Genomic DNA, 21,231 nt, shown 5'->3' with positions numbered 1-21,231 from the left:
AGATCAGATTTGATTGAGGAAGACCTTAAAATCTTGGCTACAGACATGAAAAGAAGAAGAAGAAAAAAAAAACACAAGAAAGACTACAGAACAAGTGATGGGTATGCTGATCCCTCTACTATGGGAACAGCTCTGGGACTAGATGAGACATGATAAATCTTGTTGGCTACAGAGCCCTCATGACTTATTATTATATGCCATCTTTTCATATGGTATGGATAGAAGATTGGTTATACAGTCCAAATGGACTAATAAAGTTGACAGATGCCTTTTACCTGCTCAAACATACAATAGAAAATCTTCAGCTCACTTGTATACACTGCACATTCCATACTTGTGATAACGCAGATAAATATCATTTAAAAGTTTGCATGTTTTCAGAACAAAAGGACCAGACACCAATGATGACAAGTGGCCCCAGGTGATTCAGCCTTTCAAAATGCCTCTGTTGCAGTTTCCTCAAAATTCTGCATCCAAAACAATTTCAAAATTGCTAGTTGAGATGGTCCAGTCTCACAGACTACTCTAGCCAGAACTTCAGATAAGTTCTACACTTTCCCATTACAGAGACTGAACAACAAATGATACAGCTAGCTCTCCCAGGACTTGACCATTATTTCAATTTTCTCATGGTCCCCTACAGATGCCCTTGTTCCCAGACAACAGGAAGTAGTCTTCAAAACTCAAAGCCAACATTCCCAAGAATGTTTTTGGGCATTTGGTGAATTATGGATGTTTGTCAGTATTTAGGTGGGTTGGTTGCAAGTTGTTACTGGTCAGTAAGGGAGGAAACTAAGCAAAGGAGATTAAAATCATGGATCTCATTCTGAAAAGGAAAAGGGGGATATAATAATGATAAGATAAAGGGTAGATTATTGAATTTACTTTTAAACCAAAAACAACTACTAGTCTCAAACATTTTACATTGGTATGGATTTTTGTATATTGATAAATTTGTTATTTTTGTTAGAACATATATATGTCTCTACACTTTTAAGATATTTTCGTATACTGATACAAATTTAAGGCTATCTTGTTATATTGTATACATGTTTCTACTCTTGTTTAAGGTGTTGTACCTATACAGCTCATTTAAAACTGCAATATAAAGTTTTAGTTCTTGAAAGCTATTAGAATAATAAAGAAAGACAGGTTAGTAATTAGTTATCTAACAACCAAATTTATGGCCATGTTATGTGTATTTTCAAGGTCAAACAGAGATATATTTTAGACAGCCAGATGGTCTTCAAACACTTCAGAGACCTACAGAATATGGTATTTCAGATGTTTTAAAAACCTAAGGCTTTTCTTTTCTATTTTTAAATTTAAATTAGAAACAAGCTTCTTTTACACGTCAATCCCAGTTCCCTCTTCCTCCTCTCCTCCTCTAACCTAAGGCAGCACCGATTTACTTCAAGAATGTATAATGGGCATCAAAGAACCTCAATATAGAGTTTGTTTTTATTGTAATGGCAAAGTTAGTCACTGCACAAGAAATTTTTCTTGCCTTGACTGATGACAGTATGGTGTTCAAATTTGGATAAGCAGGACACAAAAGAGGGTGAGTGCCGAACTTTACCAAGACAAAGTAGGGCAATCCTTCAAAAATTTCCTGCTTCACAAAAAGTCTATCAGATATTCTAGGCTTGTAGGCCAAATATGGATGCTTCAATATTGTAGAGGAACCTGGGTGACTGTTCAGGAAGTCAGCAGTCATTGTCATTTCTAAAGTTTTAGAAGTTGCTAGCTCTGACGTCCTGCTTACTCAAGTAATATTTTATCCTTCTTGGGTCTCTGGTAGAGACTGAAGACTAGATAATTACACAGTTTTCTTTGCTACCAAATTCAGAAAAAAACCTTACATAAAATATATAAAATTTAAAGGTTAAAAAACATAAACGCTTAAATTATTTATCCAAGATGTTTTTAGGTCAAAAAATATATTATTAGGGTGGTAATAAAACTTATGATAGAAAATGGCTTAGGTATAAAACTTTAGACTCATCAAGGTAAGATAGATAATAGAGTAATTTCTACAAATTTGATAAATACAAATGGATTGGACATTGTGAATACTAATTCTTACTTGATAATTATTCTTATTGTATATAACTGTACTGTATTAGAGTTAAAGCCTTTCCTTTTTATTTAGACAGAAAGAGGGAAATGTTGTGGGATATTAGTTCACTGTGTGAAATGTATTGCTATAATTGATGTAATAAAAAGCTGAACAGTAAATAGCTAGGCAGGAGGCATAGGCAGGGACTTGTAAGCAGAGAGAGAACTCTAGAAAGAAGAAGGCGGAGTCACCAGTCATATGTGAAGGAAGCAGCCTAGGCAGTACAAGAGAGAGGTGAGGGAAACAAGACTTGTAATAGAACGTACATTAGTATAAATGGGTTAACTTAAGTTGTAAGAGCTAGTGGGACAAGCCTAAGCTAAGGCTGAGCAGTTTTCCTAATTAATAAGAAGTCTTCGTGTGTTATTTGTAGTTTGGTGGCTAATGAGAATCTACTACTACAAGAATGTCATTCTCTAAAGGGTAGCTCAACACAGCATGACAAGGAAGCCCCCTTTGTCTCAACTTAAAAAAAAAGGCTTAGTGGCATACAACTTTAATCCCAGCATTAGAGAGGCAGAGGCAGGCAGATCTCTGTGAGTCGTAGGCCAGCCTATAGTATCAGGTCAGCCCAAGAATCCTTTCTTCTTTTCTCTCTTTCTTCCTCTCCCTCCCTCTCCCTCTCTCCCTCCCTCTCTCCCTCCCTCTCTCCCTCCCTCCCTCCCTCCCTCCCTCCCTCCCTCCCTCCCTCCCTCCCTCTCTCTCTCTCTCTCTCTCTCTCTCTCTCTCTCTCTCTCTCTCTCTCTCTCTCTCTCACACACACACACACACACACACACACACACACAGAGTTTTGGAGGCTGTCCTGGAACTCGCTCTGTAGACCAAGCTGGCCTCGAACTCACAGAGATCTGCCTGCTTCTGCCTCCCAAGTGCTAGGATTAAAGGCCTGCGCCACCAACGTCCGGCTGGTTTTTCTTTTAAATTTTGTTTTGTTTGGGGAGGAGGCTACAAGGGCAGAGGGTAGATTTGATGGAATGAATTAAATGGGTTTGGGATGCATGATGTGAAATCCACAAAAAATCAATAAAAGTTTAAAAGTCACTTCGAAATCACTAATCCACTTGCTGTTCTGTTACTACTTTTCTGTCTATAAAAATTCTTTTCTTTGTTTTTTTTGAGATAGGATTTCATTATGCAGCCTAGGCTGTCCCTCCTAATTTTTGATCCTCCTGCCTCAGCCTCCCAAGTTGCTAAGAGTACAGGTACATACTATAGTGTGCAAATAGTGTGCAACTTTAAACTAAATTTATGGTGCTTTTGCCTTTTGATAAAAATGAAAGCAAAGTATAAAGGCAGAGCCTTACTGGTATGTCATGATTTTCAGGACTCTAGAGGCTAGACAAACAGATATCTGTGGGAAATCAAAATGTTAACAACTCACGTTACCTAACTAGATTGTCATCAAGTCACAGTAATGAAATACAAGACAAAGAAAACTATGCTAGTGCCCAACCCTATACACATCATTAAGAAGAGTACTAAATCTCACCCTCTACACATCTCTATGCAATTCTCCACCCACAGTGACTGTATAAGGAACATTTCTTTCTAAAACTAGTTGTGAATTTACATTTCCATGGGCATTTGAAATGTACAAACCAAGAAGTGTAGTAAAACTAAGACAGAAGCCAGTTCAGCATTGGCAGTCTTTTGTATGACCTGCTCTAATATAAAATCCAAGGAGGAAAATGTTAAATAGTTCACTAACCTACCACATAGTAAAAGGAACCTTTCGCTTTTTTATAATATAAGCCATGTTCCTTCATTCTAGTAAACATGTGAATGTCTTAAAAATATGCCAAATATCTGAGAAGTAAACTTGTACTTTATCAGCTTGGACTGCTCACATGTTTTCTTGATACCTACTGTAAGAAAGCAAACAACACTGTCATAAGCAGGTATGACACCAGTCTCCACTAGCACTGAGAACATTGCTTGTGGCTGTACACAACTGGTGCATGCTGGAATCCCTCTGCCAGAAATAAGCATAAAAATATAAACAAACATTATCAACCTTAATGTATGCAATTTAACTTGTGATCTGCATACAGATGACAACTTTGAATGATTCCTTATGATATATGCATTACAATAAGCCTTAATAAATGCCTATTTAATTTTCTTGTTACCTGATTTAAATTGAAAAAAGCTGATAACCTGTAACTATGTGTGCATTTTTTAAGAATATTACTGTATTATTTAAATAGAAATCCTTCATTATGATAGCTCAGGTATGTTCCTAAAGATGACTTACACATGAAAATAATACAGTTCCCCTCATGTTATAACTATCTGGAAATCAACAGAATACAAAGTAAGAGTAACAGAAAATACACAGTCTCTCACTCACATAGTGAGACATAGGACTTAATTTTCTAAAAGGAAGAGAAGAGATGACTTTCTCATTCAGGGGATAAAATCATGTTTGTCAGGGAAGCAGACTAATACTCTAAAGCTGCTGCTAGATGCCAGGCTTGATCCTGTGCAAAATACGAAAACCAAAACCCACAGAACAGTAGAAGACAAACACGTAAGCTAAGCATAATGTAAGGAAGCCTGCGGCAAACCAAATGGCTAATGCAGAACCAGCCACAAGGAAGTGAGAGTGTATCTGCAGGAGGGAAGGGCTGAGGACTGGGGACGAAGCTAGGGTGGCTTTTTCATCTCCTGCTAAAGTTAATCGTCCATCAACTTACTAGTACTAAAATGGTTATGGAGAACTCAAGGAAGCTGGGCTCTAGTTCCGTCTACAAGCCACAGTTGCACTTATGCACAGCGAGAGAAGTAACTCTACCCACTGAGATGATTCAAATAAAACATGGAGCTCGAAGTACTCATAGGAGTTAAAATCCCTACAGCAACTCCAAAGCCGTAGGAAGAAAAAAGAGCAGCTACTCCTTAAAAATCACCTCCCCAGAGTGAGGAAAAGTGCTCAGTGAATGTTCTGGGGTTCTTCCTGTCTACCAGGTAAATCACGGCAAACTTCGCAGTCAATTACCACAGTCTGAAACACATCACATTTCATTCTATATTCAGCATGAGTACAGAGCAGACAGGAGGCTGCTGGCTGTGCATTTCATACATTACCTTACAGTTGTGACAAGTGTATCTTTATGCAGGGTTATTTCTCTTTGAGCCTATTTTCTTACAATATGCCACAATTAAGAAAAAAAAACTGCAGTGAATCTAAAAAATCATTAACAGTTTCTCACCTTTAATGGGACAAGGGCTGATATCTAGCAGACAAACCTATCAAATAAATAAAAAAATGCATATGTCCTAACAAAAATAAATATCATTTCCATCATGACACACAGAAAATATGTCGCTAATTTTATTCACTGAAAACAGTGTGCAGTTCATGTAACAACTTCCAGTGTCTGACATTTCAGAGGAGAGCTTACTGAAGATCCATGCTTCCCCAGCCAGCTCCATGAGTCTGTCACAAGCCCCGTAAGAGAGCAGCATTTCATTTTACAGTGCAAAGATGCCAGTAACAACAGCTTACAAATGTGTACGTATAAACACGGACACAGACCACACTGAACAAAATTTCATTGCAAAGCAAGACATCACTGGGATTACCTGAAATAACTTACCTTTCGCCCATCACTTGCATGGCAATTCACATTTAGAGGTGTCAGTAAAGCCATTAGTTTTTCTTCATTACCACTCCTATAAAAAGGTAGTAAGTCAATTTATGTAAAATCATAGAGCTTCTTATGAATATTTATGGGTGTTTTCATTAAGAGTGAGAAACAACAAGGATTTTGCTTTATTTTTAAAATATGGATCACAATGCATGTCTTACAATATTTATTTCAGTCAACATAATTCCTGTTAATTATGTGGTATGGTATCTTGGGTTATGTAGCTGTCTACATTTAAAAATTTATCTATAGAATCATTTTAATTACAAACAAACTTTATTGTGACAAAAAGATCTAAAACTCTGGAGTTTAAAATACAAATTCTATAAAGAGGCAATCAATTGAATTATAGCACCATCAACAAAATAGCTGAGGATTTTAACATTTACTTTAAGTCTCTCCTTCAAGCTTGGTTAGGAAAAAAATCTTCAAAGCTAAAGAAAGACATAGGCATATAAACACTCGGAGAATATCTTTTGAAACGTTTGCAGATAGTACCTCAAGATAGGTTACAAATCAAATTAGCCTTACAATACTCAGCACAGTGAAGGATTCTGTCATTATGTCCATTAACAATGAAAAATAAAGTACACAAAGACTTAGGAGATCTTATCCACACCGTCTCTTAAAACCCAAGCAAGACAAGAACAGGTTATAAATCCGTATACTCCTCCACCTGCCCTCCCCCTTTTCTCCCTTAAATGCATTAGACTCACTTAAAATGAATGGAATCACTTACCTAGCAGCTTCTAGGAGTTCGTCTTTTTTGTATTCACCTAGATGATTGCAAAATATCATGCTGTTAGCATTTGGCAGAAGACAGATTAAGAAATGCAGTAGGCAGCAAATAGAGAATTAAATAGAGAAGAACAGAAAAAGAGAGTCCACACCCCGCTGGGTGATGGAGCCGTGACGTTAGCCAGCTTGGGAAGGCAGCATCACCAGTGCCTTGGAGACGGGCAGCAAATTGACGCAGCTTCTTGTCCAATCCTCAGATGAAATAGCTTTCTTCAGACAACCAATGAATGCTAAATCTCGCGTCCAGGAACACATTCCCTCTGATAACAGCATGCCAGCTCAAGACAATGTCCCTTCCCCCCGTTTGTATTCCGGCTGTCACAGTATACTTGTGAAGCATAATACATTCTGAGACAAAAGCAAAATAATGTGGCTCTTTAAAGGTACAAATTACTAGCCTTCAAAAGAAACCTCAGTTTTATTTGTAATGGCATGGAAAGTTTTTTTTTTCTTTTCTTTTTTTTAAATTAACTACCATCACTGAGCTTTATAGCAGGAAAAAAAAAAAAAGAAAGAAATGTAAATATGAGAACCACGAATCCATTTTCGCCTCGATAGGAAAGGTCTGTAGACTAGAAATACGTGAACTACGTACCAAACGCTATGAGCCTCTTGGAGGCAGTGCTCCAAAACCAAAACAGAGAGCACATTCTTCACCGGCAACAGTAATCTAACCTGCGTCAACCATATACTCAGTATACCAAATTTTACCAACAGTGAATCTTAATTAGTAGGCATCTCAGGAAATGAGCATGATATGGGTAATTTTACTCTATTTTTTACAACTGACTTTTTAAAATATATCAGAGAGAAAGTAGAAATTACAAATCTTTCAAGGCAGATTTTAGAGTATGAAAGATCTAACAAGGTTTTTTTGAGAGCTCAACTGAAGGACAATGAACCTTAATAATAACAGCACTGTGTTTGTTCCTTCATTAAATAAAAAGAACATCCAGGATTATGATTTAGCAGTAAGGCAGTTGGTAATAACATTAAAGAAATAATTATACAAATTGTCTTAATATATTATCTGTGAAAAATATCATGTATACATTAGCAAAAGAATACTTTAGATGAAATAAAAGTTAAATAATCTTAAATTATTCTAAAATATTTATTAGAGGTTATACCTTTCTTTACATTTTCTTTGCATTTTGCTATAAAACTAAGTTATCAGTGCAAATACTATAAAGATACCAAAGAGTACTGAGCAGCTGTTTAAATCCTGTAATCTACTATTAACAAGTATTGTATAGCTTTGCCTTTGTCTTGTCTCTTGGATTGGAACTAGGCTAAAATCTAGACACTATAACCATATTTTCAAATTGAGAAGTTATTGAGGGAATCTTATTCCAATGAAGTCAGTTCTATGCATCTCCCAATTCCATATGGCAGATTGAACAATTTCAAAATCACAGAATTAGTCTTTCCAATTTCCTACAAATTGTAGTTCAGATGGTTTAATAATTAATCACACAAAGGTAAAATTGTATCTTCTGGCCAAAAAGGCTCAAAGCTAAAGACTTCCCTTTATTAAACATTTTTTAAAACATCAATAGGGAAGTTGAACATACTAGGGATATGATATTATAAAGTCAAATTTATAACTAAAAAGCTTTAATTGTTACAATCTAAATAATTTAAATTATGGAATAAATCTATAAAATGCATTCAAAAGGTAACATTGCCATTTCTGACTTCAAGGAATATTACCCTATTAAAGGAGAGAGAGAAAAGTAAGCAAATGGTTGCAGTAGATTGTGGGGAAATCTATGAAATGCTATTACAGGCTTACTGGCTAGTCTAAATAGGATTACTATACTAACAGGCTAACTGTGGGTTAAGGAAGTCTTTGGGGGGGAAAGAAATTGAAGCAGCGTTTTAAAGAAGAAACAAGTGGCTTTCAGGTGAGGGATGTGGGAGCAAAGGAAAGGCCTGAGAGAAGAAGGGAAATGCTAACTCTTCCTAGACAAGCCAAGGACATCTGCAGATTATGAGGGAGACTAATTGAACTTGCTGAGAAATGTTGAAATCTTTTAAGAGGAAGAATGCAAAATACATTGCATTTAAGTATTTTCAAGTTTACTGACTACACAAAATATTTCCATACTTCACTCCAGTAAACTTTTGTTGGGAAGAAAGGCAAACAGGACATGGGGATGGGGTACTAGGTGCTGACAGCTGACATTTTGGATTATGTATATTTACACTGTGAACTGCAAGTAACTATTGAAATTCAAGTCATAGTGAAATATAATTCCAATAAACTCAGTAACAAAACTGCAAAAGACTAAGGCTCCTCAAAGTTCCAATTGGTCCATCTACACAAAGTCCTAATCACGAACAGCTTGCTATTGTCACCAAAATGCACATTTTTGCAATAATGTTGTTACTTTCTGTATAGGCTGATAATAAGGCGATGTTTTCAAAAGAAATATGTATGTACCATTACAGATGGCTCTGCTGTTCCTGTTACAGATCCTAGCACTTTAATCAGCTTTTCTGCAATACATTCCAGCATCCACTATCTGGTGCCCAAGGACCACAATGAGTCAAAGCTGAAGCCATTTTTCACACCCCGCCTCACAGAAAAAAAGTAGCATAATGAATTTAGAGTCCTTTGTATACTGACAGCAACCTGAGCTGCTTACTAGCAGCCAAACCACCAGATCTGTTTCACTTTAGCTGAGACCGTTATGCTCTACGGAGCATTTGGAGTCTTTAATAGCATTCAGTAAGAACAGCAATAGATGAACGAGAAAGCAAATGAAGTCAGAGCAGCCTGCAATGAAGAAAACAGACAGCTTCAAATATCACTTTTTCATTAGAAAAAAGTTGGATGAAAACAAGTAGGCACAGTGTTTTGTTTTTGAATAGTCATTGTTATCATACATACAAAAATATATATGCCCACACAGATACAGAAAATAATGTTTTATAAATGTTGTCAGAATAAAGGTTAAAAATAAAACTTCCCTTCTTACTTCTCGGAGGTAGTCAGAAATAATTTCTCTTGGTATATAGGTAAATCTTTCTTTTGAAAAAACACACAGAAGTCATGACTACTGCTTCTGCTTTACATCAATTTCAACACTGTGACTAGCAGGATCAAAGCAGAATGTAGAAATGAGCCATTTTGTTTTTTAGAGATGGAATCACAAATTTTTAAAGCAATGTGAGACTGAAAAAGAACCCCGACTTTTCTTTCTTGCTTTCACGACACACAGGGTACACCCAGCAGTGAAGGCTCACTTTACACGTGAAAAGGAAGAACTGTAATTAGAAAGTCACCTGTCTCTACCTCACCCCACCCTGCAGCTCCAGAACAGACCTGACATGTATTCTTTCCCAGACGAATGCATGGTCTTGCTGGCCCTGCCTGGCCTGGTTCTTGCTATTTAGCCTAGGTTGGCCTCGAACCTATAGTGATCAGTTTGCCTCAGTCTCCTCAGAGCTAGGATTACAGACATGTACCACCATGCCCAGTGGTTGTCATTTTCATTAGTTAATGAAAGGAACTAATCCTACAGCAGTCAAACTGAGTGTAGTTCCACTATTACCCACCAGTCAGTTAGGCTGTGAAGCTAGGCTAATGTGTGGACACAGAACCACCAAATTTGAGCTTTGGAAGACAGAATTACACTAGAGGTGAGAAACTACATTGTTAAGTACAAGAACATTTTATAAATCAAAGAATTAGTAGCTTTAAATATAATGAACCAAAATTTCCCATCAGAATTACTTTGAAGCATTGAGCTTATAAACATGAACCACTGGGCCACAGGAAGAAAAATGAAGAAAATTCTTCTGGGTCTCTTCAAATGATCAATGCATTTCACATTTCCATAGCATGCTTTAATTCCAGAACTTATTAGGTCTCTCATGGGAAGAGCTTTGTAAAGATCCCAGTCTCCATTACCAGGTTAATGCATGGGCTCTCCCTGAATTGACAATTCTGACACTCCTGTAGAGTGCTGAACAGGACTGGGAATTGGTAAGTTGATACAGAAATCTGAGGTACCAGCAAATACAAGAAATTAGCTCTTTTAGCCAAATGAAACTAGTTGTGTAGTTGTGAAAAGAATTAAGCTACAAGTCCTCGAAACAATCTGTTCTCAAATCACTAAAGCTACATCCCCAGGCAAACCAATTTTCCAAAGACTGACACTCTACTATATAGAAAACAGGGTCTTAGTAATAATTAACCTATTATTTTCATTCTAAAATCTTCCGTGAATATATCAGAGACAAGGGAAAAACCTCAAAGGTCTTAAGTTTTTAAATGCCTTGTTTTTGTTCCTGAATCCTATCAAATCTTCCTGTCTCCTCTGATGGGGCTTCAAAGTCCATATCATCAGCTAAATCTAAGGTCACAATCAAAACGAAACACTCCACAATTTTTCAAAACAGAGCACTTGAGGCTGTGAAGAGTATTTTTTCTGATGGCGATCCTTTACTTCAATTGTCTCCTAAAAGCTAAGTAGCTAACATTGACTAGTTAACACTCGTCAGCATTAAACATCAATTGCATTTACTACAGTCTAGCTAGGCTGACCAATATAATAACCAATGCACTCATGTGGTTACTTACATTAAAATAGCTAAAATTAGACAAAACTAAAACTTTCTGTTGCTCAGTCACACCATCATATTTCAGTAGTGTGCAGGCATATAAACCAAGTGTCTGTCACACAGACAGTGCAGACAACATTACATATGAGAACTGAAAGCCTGAATTGCAATTCGGGGTGCTCTGAAAATTGAGAAGCCCCTTTTAGCCCACACACATTCTTCTTACTCTTAAAATTCTTGCAGTCAAAACTCTTAAGTTTTTCTCTCCCTATGTTGACTATCAAACTACTGTTTCATTCCCATGAAATACAGGGGAACATTAAGCTAGAACCAATCCTTCAAACACCTGAGAGGACAACTATAATTGTGGTGTAAATATCCTTCAATTTAAACTCTGAAATGGGAACACATAACTAGCACTCTTCACTGACAACTAGGAATGCTATAGGGAATGATTCTAGACTCTACCGGGGACGTTCTGTAATATGGTACAGCCATCTTTTCATACTATGTATTGATGTATATTTTACCTAGTTACATTCAGCCTTTTGCCTCACTATGTAGGCCACAGAGATCCACCCTGCTTCTGTCACTGAGTGCTGGGATTAAAGCTGTGAGCCACTATGCCTGGTACAGTCATGCTTTTAAATTTTTACTTAGTGAATGCATGCATATGTACATGTGTGCACACATCTAAGAATGTGCTGGTGGAAGCCAGAAGAAGGTGTTGGACTTTTCTGGTGCTAGAGTTACAGGCAGTTATGAGTTTCCAGTGTGGGGCTGGGAAGCTAATTTCACTCCTTTGCAAGAGCAGCAAATGCTCTTAACCACTCACATTATCTCTTAGATACTACTGAAGACAGAGAATATTTCTCTTGCACCCCAAAATGTCTCATGCTTTTTTGAAGCATAATTTCAAGGCAACTGCTAGTCTAACTTCTTTCCCTCGAGTTTCTGTTTATTTGACATTTCTCATTTTTCCACTATTGGACAATGAATCCAATGACTTGAACATGTGCATGCCCTGACCTCTAGCCCAGCTCTCCATTGTCCTTACACTTTTAATCCACAGAATGTCATCTAAGTAGAATTAGTGAACACATAAACCTTGAGTCTGTCTTTTTTAAAAAACTTGGTGTAAATGCTTTTGAAATCTGTCACTGTCACTAGACAGAGTAGGGTTTTGTTTTGTTTTTTTAATTGTTAAGCAAAAATCATTACATAGACATACTGCAATTTGATTATCCTTTCCCTAGCTGACAGAAATCCAGGGTTGTGGTTTTGGGTGGTTATAAGTGACACTATTATAAACATCTATGGAAACCATTTTGGGCAAACATCTAGTAATGCTGATTGCTGGGCTGCATTTTAAATACTTATTTAACTTTGTAAGAAGGACAATTCACATATTTTTAAAAATCTAAGAAATTAAACCAACACATAAATTAAAAGTTCTTTTACCATGTGATCCATTTAGTGTCTTCTCTCTACTTGAAATTCTTTCCATTCTCACTGTTACTACATGTGAGCACTTTTTCTTACCACTACCTTCTTACAATAGTTCTTCATGTCAATTCCTAAATCACAACTATCACATTCACTTCTACTTTAGTTTACCTCATTGCTCAACAAAGTCAAAGACAGCTCTTACATCATTAGAAAAATCATCACATGGACTTCTACACTGGTCTGTAATTCCTTAGGATTGAACTTGTCACGAGAAGCAGGGGTCTGACAATTCCCAAATAGGCGTCTCATCAACTCTAGGCCTCAGCAGGCTGATGCATTCAAAGGGCAAAGCTCCCTGATAAGAGCCAGGACTGCAGGGAAGCAATCTTCTTTTCAAAGATAACAATATGGTCCCTATAAATTACAATGCACTTATGTTTGTACAGTCTCACAGCTCTGAGCAGCAGGCATTATACATCATTCAGTTTCTTATATGAAAGATCAATTTTGCCTACAAGTTTAATCAAAAACAATTTTTTCAAATAAGCACTGTAATATAATACCTCACATAAAAATAATAGACATTAGAAGATGGTGTTATTTTGGTATTTCTAATTCTTTGATGGACATACTTTTCTCTCTTAACATATCAGCCACATTTATGTAAAAGTAATCGCTGGCCTTGCTAAAAGGCTGGTACCACAAACACTAACTCTTGGAACATTCAAAGACTACAGAAGGATAGATTGGCAGAGTTTTCAATATAACTGTTAATTTGGCATCTTTTTTTTTTCTGTTTGTTTTGTTTTTCGAGACAGGGTTTCTCTGTATTGTTTTGGAGGCTGTCCTGGAACTCCCACTATAGACCAGGCTGGCCTCGAATTCACAGAGATCTGCCTGCCTCTGCCTCTTCAGTGCTGGGATTAAAGGCGTGCTAAGTTCTCTGTTTTTGACAGAATACCTTTTAAAACTATATTATATATTTTGATGCATTCAATGGGAATTATCTGAAAAAATGATGACTTTTCTTGGTGGTTCAAGGAACTTTAATCAGACTATCATAAGTTGTGGGTCTATGAGATGAGCAGAGATATCTATATCCAAATACTTCTAGAATGTTATACACTTCACTATTTCAAAATGCTTAATTCATTTACTTTTCTGTTTGTGTTATTAAATGTATTTAATTTTGAATGGATAAAGTGTAGATTCTAGCAGTTCATGCTCTGGACAAGCAGGAACTGGTAGATTCTTCACAGCTTTCTAACAATGTGTAGGTGGGGGACACTTGGCTTTCTAGATAGGAGAAAACAGTATGCTCTTGTGGAACAGCAGGTGAAAATTCTGGCAATTGATGGCCTACCATTATCTGAACAACAAAAGAATGCTCGAGGAGGCTAAATGCAATGTTTTGCATCCCTGGATCAGTGGACTCTGAGGTCAAACGTATATTCTCTTAACCAACAAGCAGTGTCTGGATGAGGATTCTTTGTTTGTACTTCAAACGTACTCTGTTCTCTTCCCTTTAACTTCTTTCCTCCTCAACCTCATTACAACAGCATGCTAGTATTTTGCTTTCACCTTCACTTTTATCATAAAGTCAAGAGTGGCACGTGCCCATGGCTGTGGAAAACTGAATGACATCCTCCCGACATGTCTCCTGGAGGGCAGGACAGGTCCTGGGCTGACTTGGGAGTACCTGAGGAATTCTAACAGAGAGCATCACTTTAGGGCCAAACATTTCAAGCGAATTTGGACTATGCTATTATCAACCCATATGAGTCTGACCAAGTCATTTAACCTTCTTCTGAATCTCATGTTTCTCATTTTTTTAAAAAGAAAACTTACTTTATGAGGTTGTTTTGAGGGTCAGGGATAATACAAATAAAGCACCCAATACTGCCTGACTTAGACAGAATACCCAAGATGGTAAAGGAGAAGAATGCAATTCAAAGTTTAAAGAATTTGGTTTTTATACTAACAACTGTTCTTAGTTTGCTCTGTGTAGCCAAGGACAGAGAGAGTTCATCTTTCATTAAACCCCTCTAAAGATTTTCAATTAAAAGAACTAACACAGAATAGGAAAAAGAAGCTTTTCCTTCCACTCCCCACAATCCTTCTCTACAACAACATACTTTCCCTTCAGTGAAAGGAGGGTAGCATTTTATATTACTGTACTTGGGGAGGGGGGCAGAAAGTTGTGATCACAGCAGAAGTAGAGAAACTGACAAAGGATGGCAAAAGACAAAGGATGGATTTAAGCAATGATTAAGACATTGTAAACAACTGTAAAATGATGTGGGTCAACTTTCTCTTCTTCTCTGTCAAATGAATCTCAAATCTTATGGTCAATGAAGGAAACTTGCCAGGAGTAAGAAGCTACTTGCTCTTAGAAGCTTGCAAAAGAAAGAAGCACGTATTTGTGCTAAGTTCCTTCCTATCATAAACATAGTGATGGTCATTAATATTCTAGCTGGTGACCTACTGACAGCTGCATATATATTCACAGGTCATTCATCAGTGTCGTGACAAGTGTCTTGCCATTTCACACATATGTTGTTATTACACTAGAAACTGACTTTAAATCACATATAATGGTTTCACAAAAATTATGTCAAACATAGCTAATTTTATTACATGTGAATGTAGCAAACAACCCTGATATATAACAATTTTTATGAAACATGATCAAAGCTTAGTATATGCAATTAGTCAGCATGTTAAAACACGAGGTTTGAAACAAACTTTAGAATAACATGAACAGAGTATTAGCACTGTGTTTAATACTGAGGAAATGGAAGTCTTCCCCGCTGATAATCATGGGATGAGAACACAGAAAACAATGCTTCTTATGGGTGGCCATTAAACTGCTAGAAAAGTGACCACAATACTTTCTTAGAGTGACTTGCTTTCTAAACAATGACATTGTCAGTCTGGCTTCATTCCTAGAGCCAGTTGATACTTCTGAACTATACCCGTCCATTTCTTTATGCCATGATTCTTACTCCTGGCAAGGATCCTTCATTGACCATAAGCTTTGAGGTTCTTTTTGACATAGAGAAGAGGAGAAAGTTGACCCACATCGTTTTACAAGGGTCTTACTTAGTGGCTCAGGCACACCTTTAACTTGTGATCCTCCTGCCTCAGCCTGCCAAATGCATGTGCTACTACTACACTTGGTGGGCCTCTTCCTTTAAAAACACTGGTGTATATAAAAGCCAGGATCCTGTAGGAAGCCTCCCCTCCCTCCTTGAAACTACTCTCGAAACTCTTCTGGGATGTGCTGCACCTGAGACAGCACGCAAAATAAACTTTGATGATGCCAAGGTTGGTCTTCTGTGAGTTCACATGCTAGAAGTTTGGGCCCCAGTGTGATGATGATGAGAGATGGTGGGGCTAAGTCCAAAGTAAATAAGTAATCGGTGCTATCAGTCCTGGCAGAGATGAATGCTAGACTCCTACAGCAAGTATCCCCGAGACTGGGCCATTATAAAGAGCAAATGTGACCACTGACTGTTCTTGCTCCCCATCTTGCCATCACTCTTACCTCTGCTCCCATCACTGAGGGCCTGAGAAAAGCTAAGCAGCAGGGACTGGTGACACACATTGGGACCTTCAGAACTGTGAGCTCGCTCATTTCCTTTCTTTGGAAATAACTCAGCCTCTGGTATCTGTTCAGCCTCTTATCAACAAAAAAGGCTATAGCTACCTAAAAGTTTGTACTTAGGGTCCTTTAGTGAAGGCATCTAATAAGACATGCACACCCAACATGTAAATGCATCATTTGCCATACAATTTTTATCCTTATACTAAAAGTCCTTGTGTTAGTGAATTGACTGGGATTTGTTGTTCTGTTTTTTTGAGAGGTCTTCCTATAGTCTTGTCTAGCCTTGAACTTTCAATAACAAACCCCACTTTGTGCTTCCACTACAAGCATGAGATAGCACAGATATTCAACTTCTATTCAGTTACTGTATTTTACTCAAATCAAAATATGGCCGGGCATGGTGGCATGCAGTTTTAGTCCCAACACACAGGAAGCGGGGGTAGGTAAACTGTTGTTATTTCTGGGCCAGCAAAGACTATACAAGGACACTCTATCTCAAAAAAAAAAAAAAGTAGCTAAGTCCTATCTTATTTATTTTTATTTGATATTTTGCATGATTACAATTTAAATATCAGTATTTACTTCTTCTGGATAATTTATATAGTCTATTAATAAATTTGTAATTGTACTCTCAAAAAACACAAAGTCTCTCATTTTATAAGCCAGTTATAATTTAGGCAGCATTTTCCAGAAAAAGCAGAAGATGAAAACGCTTTTATTTTTTTAATAGTCACCTATCTGATTAGTTTACTGGTGGCTATTAATGTTTTTCTTCACAAGCTAGTTTAAAAGTTAACTCCTCAAATACATTTGCCTGGCTTTTAAGGTAAGATAGTCATTTTAAACACTGGCTGGTCTCGAACTCAGAGATATGCCTGCTTTTGCCTCCCGAGTTCTGGGATTAAAGGCGTGCACCACCATGTCTAGTGAAGAAAATAAGGCAGGCAGCAAACCAGACTTATGCTGGAGAGTGAAGTTTATGTGTGTGTGTGTTTATGTATGTGTATGTATATATATGTATATATATAAACTTATAATAGCTTTCCAATGAATTAAAAGCATAGGATATACATTTCACCACTCAGATTGTGCCAACAAGCAAACAAGCACTGTGTTTGTTCTACATTCTGGATGAAGTTATCCTCTATCCTAACCCTGTTCCATTGGTTCCCTGTCCAGACTGCTACAATGCAGTCTGCCCTTCCCCAGAGGATGTATTCCTGAAAAACTTTACTTACATGTTTTTATTGCTGTTGCCTTTGTGATTTTTTTATTTTTTGAGACAGGGCCTCACCTTGCAGCGTAGGCCAACCTCGACTTTGTGACCTTCCTGTTTCAGTGTCACAGCTGAAATGACAACTCTTTTAAAGCAAGACTGGAGATGGGGCAGTCAAGACAGTAGTATGGAGTTTAAGAACAGGGAGGGAGGGGGGAGAGAGAGAGACAGAGAGAGACACACACAATGAAACCAATTATTTTGTAAACTATCTAAAATTATTAACTAAAAACAACAGATTTGTAAAGTTGGGTGGTGGTAGTGCACACCTTTAATCCCAGCCCTTGAGAGGCAGAAGCAGGTAGATCTCTGTGAGTTCGAAGCCAGCCTGGTCTACAAGAGCTAGTTTAAGGACAGCTAGGGCTACACAGAGAAACCCTGTCTAAAACAAACAAACAAACAAACAAACAAAAAAAGATGTGGTTAAGCGGTTAAGCATGACCCACAGAGGCACCTATTGTGGAGCATAGCCCCCACGATAAGGGAAGGCCACTGCATTAAGTGTATGTTGAAACTATGTACTGAGGGGCTGGAATGAGAGCTTACTGGTTAAAAGCATGGATTGCTCTTGCAGAGGACCTGGATTCGGTTTCCCAGCACCCACACACTGACTCACAACCCTGTAACTCCAGTCTAGGAATCCAATGCCCTCTTCAGACCTCCACTGGCACTGTATACAACTGGTGTACCATACATACACTCAGGCACACATGCATAATACAAAGAAATGTATTATAGTGAAGAAAAAAAGAAGATACATAAATCAAAGAATGGGAAAGTGAGACTCATTTTTTTTAATGAAATGCAGTATGTACTGCCAGAGATACATAGAAGACCACAGGATATGGGCCCTGATTTCCTGAGCTCAAGTCGGTGGCGGAGAGAGAGCTATATGATATTTAACACAATGTCCAAGGTGTTGTGGAGTAGAGAGGAAGAGCAACTGTGCTCAGCAATTCCTACATCTGTTGGACACACTCCCAACTGAAGCTTAGCTGTGCTGATACTTGTACTTATCCACTTGAAATATTTGACTTCTCCACCCCTTTGCTCAAAGTGTAGCCTCAACTAAAGTCAGACGACCTTATCCAGTTTCACTCTCCATTACTTCTGGATGATCTAAGAGCTTACTGTGAAATAAAAGCATTAACCAAATCAAGCAGAGGGGGAAAACGACAAGTGTTCCTTAGCTTGTTCTCAGTAGTGTTCCAGCACTCTTTCTGTGTCTGTCAGAGGCAGGAAGTGATCAGAGTATATGTCTTCATAGTTGCTGGTTTGCTCATTGCAAATTTACACTTATACCTTGTACAACTAGTTAACTAATGTGAATTCAAAAAAGGGTGGAAATATTAGAAGAAAACTGCTTAACATAGGCCTTATTTTTCTTTGTCTTTACTCCTTGAACAATAACATCGAACCACTTTTTTGTTTTGTTTTGTTTTGTTTTTACGAGACAGGGTTTCTCTGTATTGTTTTGGAGGCTGTCAGTCCAGCCCGGCCTCGAACTCACAGAGATCTGCCTGCCTCTGCCTCCCCAGTGCTGGGATTAAAGGCATGCGCCACCACCGCCCGGCTCGAACCACTTCTTATAAACCACGTATTGTAATGGGGCACTGTACATAGTCTAGGTGACATAAAGCATTTAGGGAAGAGGAATGCAGATTGTAGGCAAATAATTTGTTGTTTTATATTAGGGTGTTGAGCATGTTCAAGGGAGAGCTATGTAATGATGGAATTATTTCCTGGAGGTTTGAGTTACAAGGGTCCTTTCTTTTACTTAAATTATTATTGCCTTGTCACTTGGTAGTTTAGGAAATGGTGTTTTCCAAATTCAACTCATGCTCTAGTTTATTCATCTCTGTTAATTCTCTCCCTGACGCCACACACTAAAGGATATAAAATGCATGTTACTATTTTCCTTAAACTAAACATTCTCAGAAGTTAAAAAAAAAGCCCACAGTCATGTTGTGCAGCACAAATATCTCCATAAAATCCCAAATCTACTACCTTTATTAAGATAGTAAATTTAAACATGGGCAACATGCATATAAATAGAAAAACCCTGGTCAGTCAGAACATGTAAGATCTCTAAAACATACAACAAAACCCAGTTTTTGTGCCGTACAGTATAAACATTAAAAACACACACATTTCCCCATGTTGTAGGGAGAATTGGAATTGATTTTTAAAAACTGCATGGTAACTCTCTCCTAATACTTGAACTGTTAGGGCAGACTGTACTCACAGGACTTCAGTGGGTAAAATTAGAACCACTAGAGAAAGCTAAGATGTAGCAATTCACCTGAAAGTAAAAGATTCATACAAAGTATCATATCCCAGAATGATAGAATTGACTTGGAAATGCAAAACTTACATGTATATACCTAGATAATTACATCAGTTCTCCCATATCTGTGGCTATTACCAAAGCCAACTGCAATGTGAAAACAACAGGTAATTCCAGAATGAATAAATTCCTAAGTCTTTTACTACTCTGAACAGTATAAGGGAGTCTTCCGTCATCTTGCTGCATCCCAAACACAACGAACTACCCTCCTGTCTAATAGATCCAGTGTGTGCTACCTGCCAGTCAGCTGGCTTCCTACACGCTTCAGGCAGGTTGCCATACTAGTTCTCCAGTGAAGAGAATCCTGTTTCTCTTTGACTTTGCTTTTCTTTTTAATTTTAAAAGTGTGTGCGCTCGCGCGCGCGCACATACACACACACACACATTTTTTGAGACAGGGACTCACTATGTAGCACTGGCTATTGTAATTCTGCCTCTGCCTTCCAAGTGGTAGGATTAAAAATGTGTGCCACCATGACCAGCTTAGTAATGTTTTATTTACAATATAAATGAAGCTTTATATGTCATGAACAATTATTCTTATTAGGAGTCTTAACACATTCTGTTTTATAGACAGTCTTAATATGTGGCCCAGGATGACACCAAACTCACTCTGAAGGACAAGCAGGTCTTGAACTTGTCATCATCCTGCCTCTGCCTCCCAAGTAGCTGGCAGGCTTCTATCATCAGGACTAGCTTAATTTCTCTTAAGTAGTACTAAAATAAAACAATTAGGGCCAGCAAGTGGGCTCAGTGGGTAAAGGTTCTTGCTGTCTAAGCTGAATTTCCACAAGTGGTCCTCTGACTTCTATTTGTACCTGTATACAAGACACAGGTCACATAAATAAATGAAATTTAAATGTCTTTAATTAATAAAATAGCTGTGTATGTATCACTAGGAAAAATGAGAAATTAGGGCTAAAAATAAAAATTTAAAAACATTCAATATTCTAAATTAAAATTTCATTTTAAATCAACATTAAAAGATTTTATACATTTTAAATAGCATTTTTAAAAAATATATTACATTATTTCCACCTTCCCTTTCTTCCCTCCAAAGCTTCCCATGTACCCCTGTTCTGGATCTGTTTTTAATTATTGTTACATATATGTATTACATGTTACATATATGTATGTATTCTTAAATATATAATGACACACTCAGTCTATCTGTATAGTGCTACTTATATGTATGTTCTCAGGGCTGACCATTTGGTATTGGGTAACCAACTGGTACGGTGTTCCTTTGGGAAGACTATGTTTCTGCTCTCAACATTGCTTAGCTGCCTGCAGTTCTCTGTTTAGGGTTGAGGCATCCTGGGCTTCCTCCCTTCCTCACCAGCATGTCCGTTGGTGTTGTCTTTGTTTAGTCATGTTTAGGCAGCCATGCTGGTGAGATTTCATAGGGGT

At 37.6% G+C, this 21,231-nt stretch overlaps 1 protein-coding gene across 1 annotated transcript in view; it reads right to left on the bottom strand.

Annotated features, from left to right (window-relative positions):
- Tnks (tankyrase) overlaps nucleotides 1–21,231 on the bottom strand; it is a 139,463-nt gene that overhangs the window by 52,617 nt on the left and 65,615 nt on the right. Inside the window, exons 4-5 of the mRNA XM_040731958.1 lie at nucleotides 6,512–6,548; nucleotides 5,722–5,797 (exon numbers count right to left, since the gene is read on the bottom strand). Of these exons, the coding sequence (XP_040587892.1) occupies nucleotides 5,722–5,797; nucleotides 6,512–6,548 (113 nt within the window). The remainder of the gene's footprint in view (nucleotides 1–5,721; nucleotides 5,798–6,511; nucleotides 6,549–21,231) is intronic.

This window comes from Mesocricetus auratus, unplaced genomic scaffold, assembly GCF_017639785.1.
Source record: "Mesocricetus auratus isolate SY011 unplaced genomic scaffold, BCM_Maur_2.0 Super-Scaffold_100026, whole genome shotgun sequence".
Classification (NCBI taxonomy): domain Eukaryota; kingdom Metazoa; phylum Chordata; class Mammalia; order Rodentia; family Cricetidae; genus Mesocricetus; species Mesocricetus auratus.
This window is presented reverse-complemented; position numbering and strand designations above follow the sequence as displayed.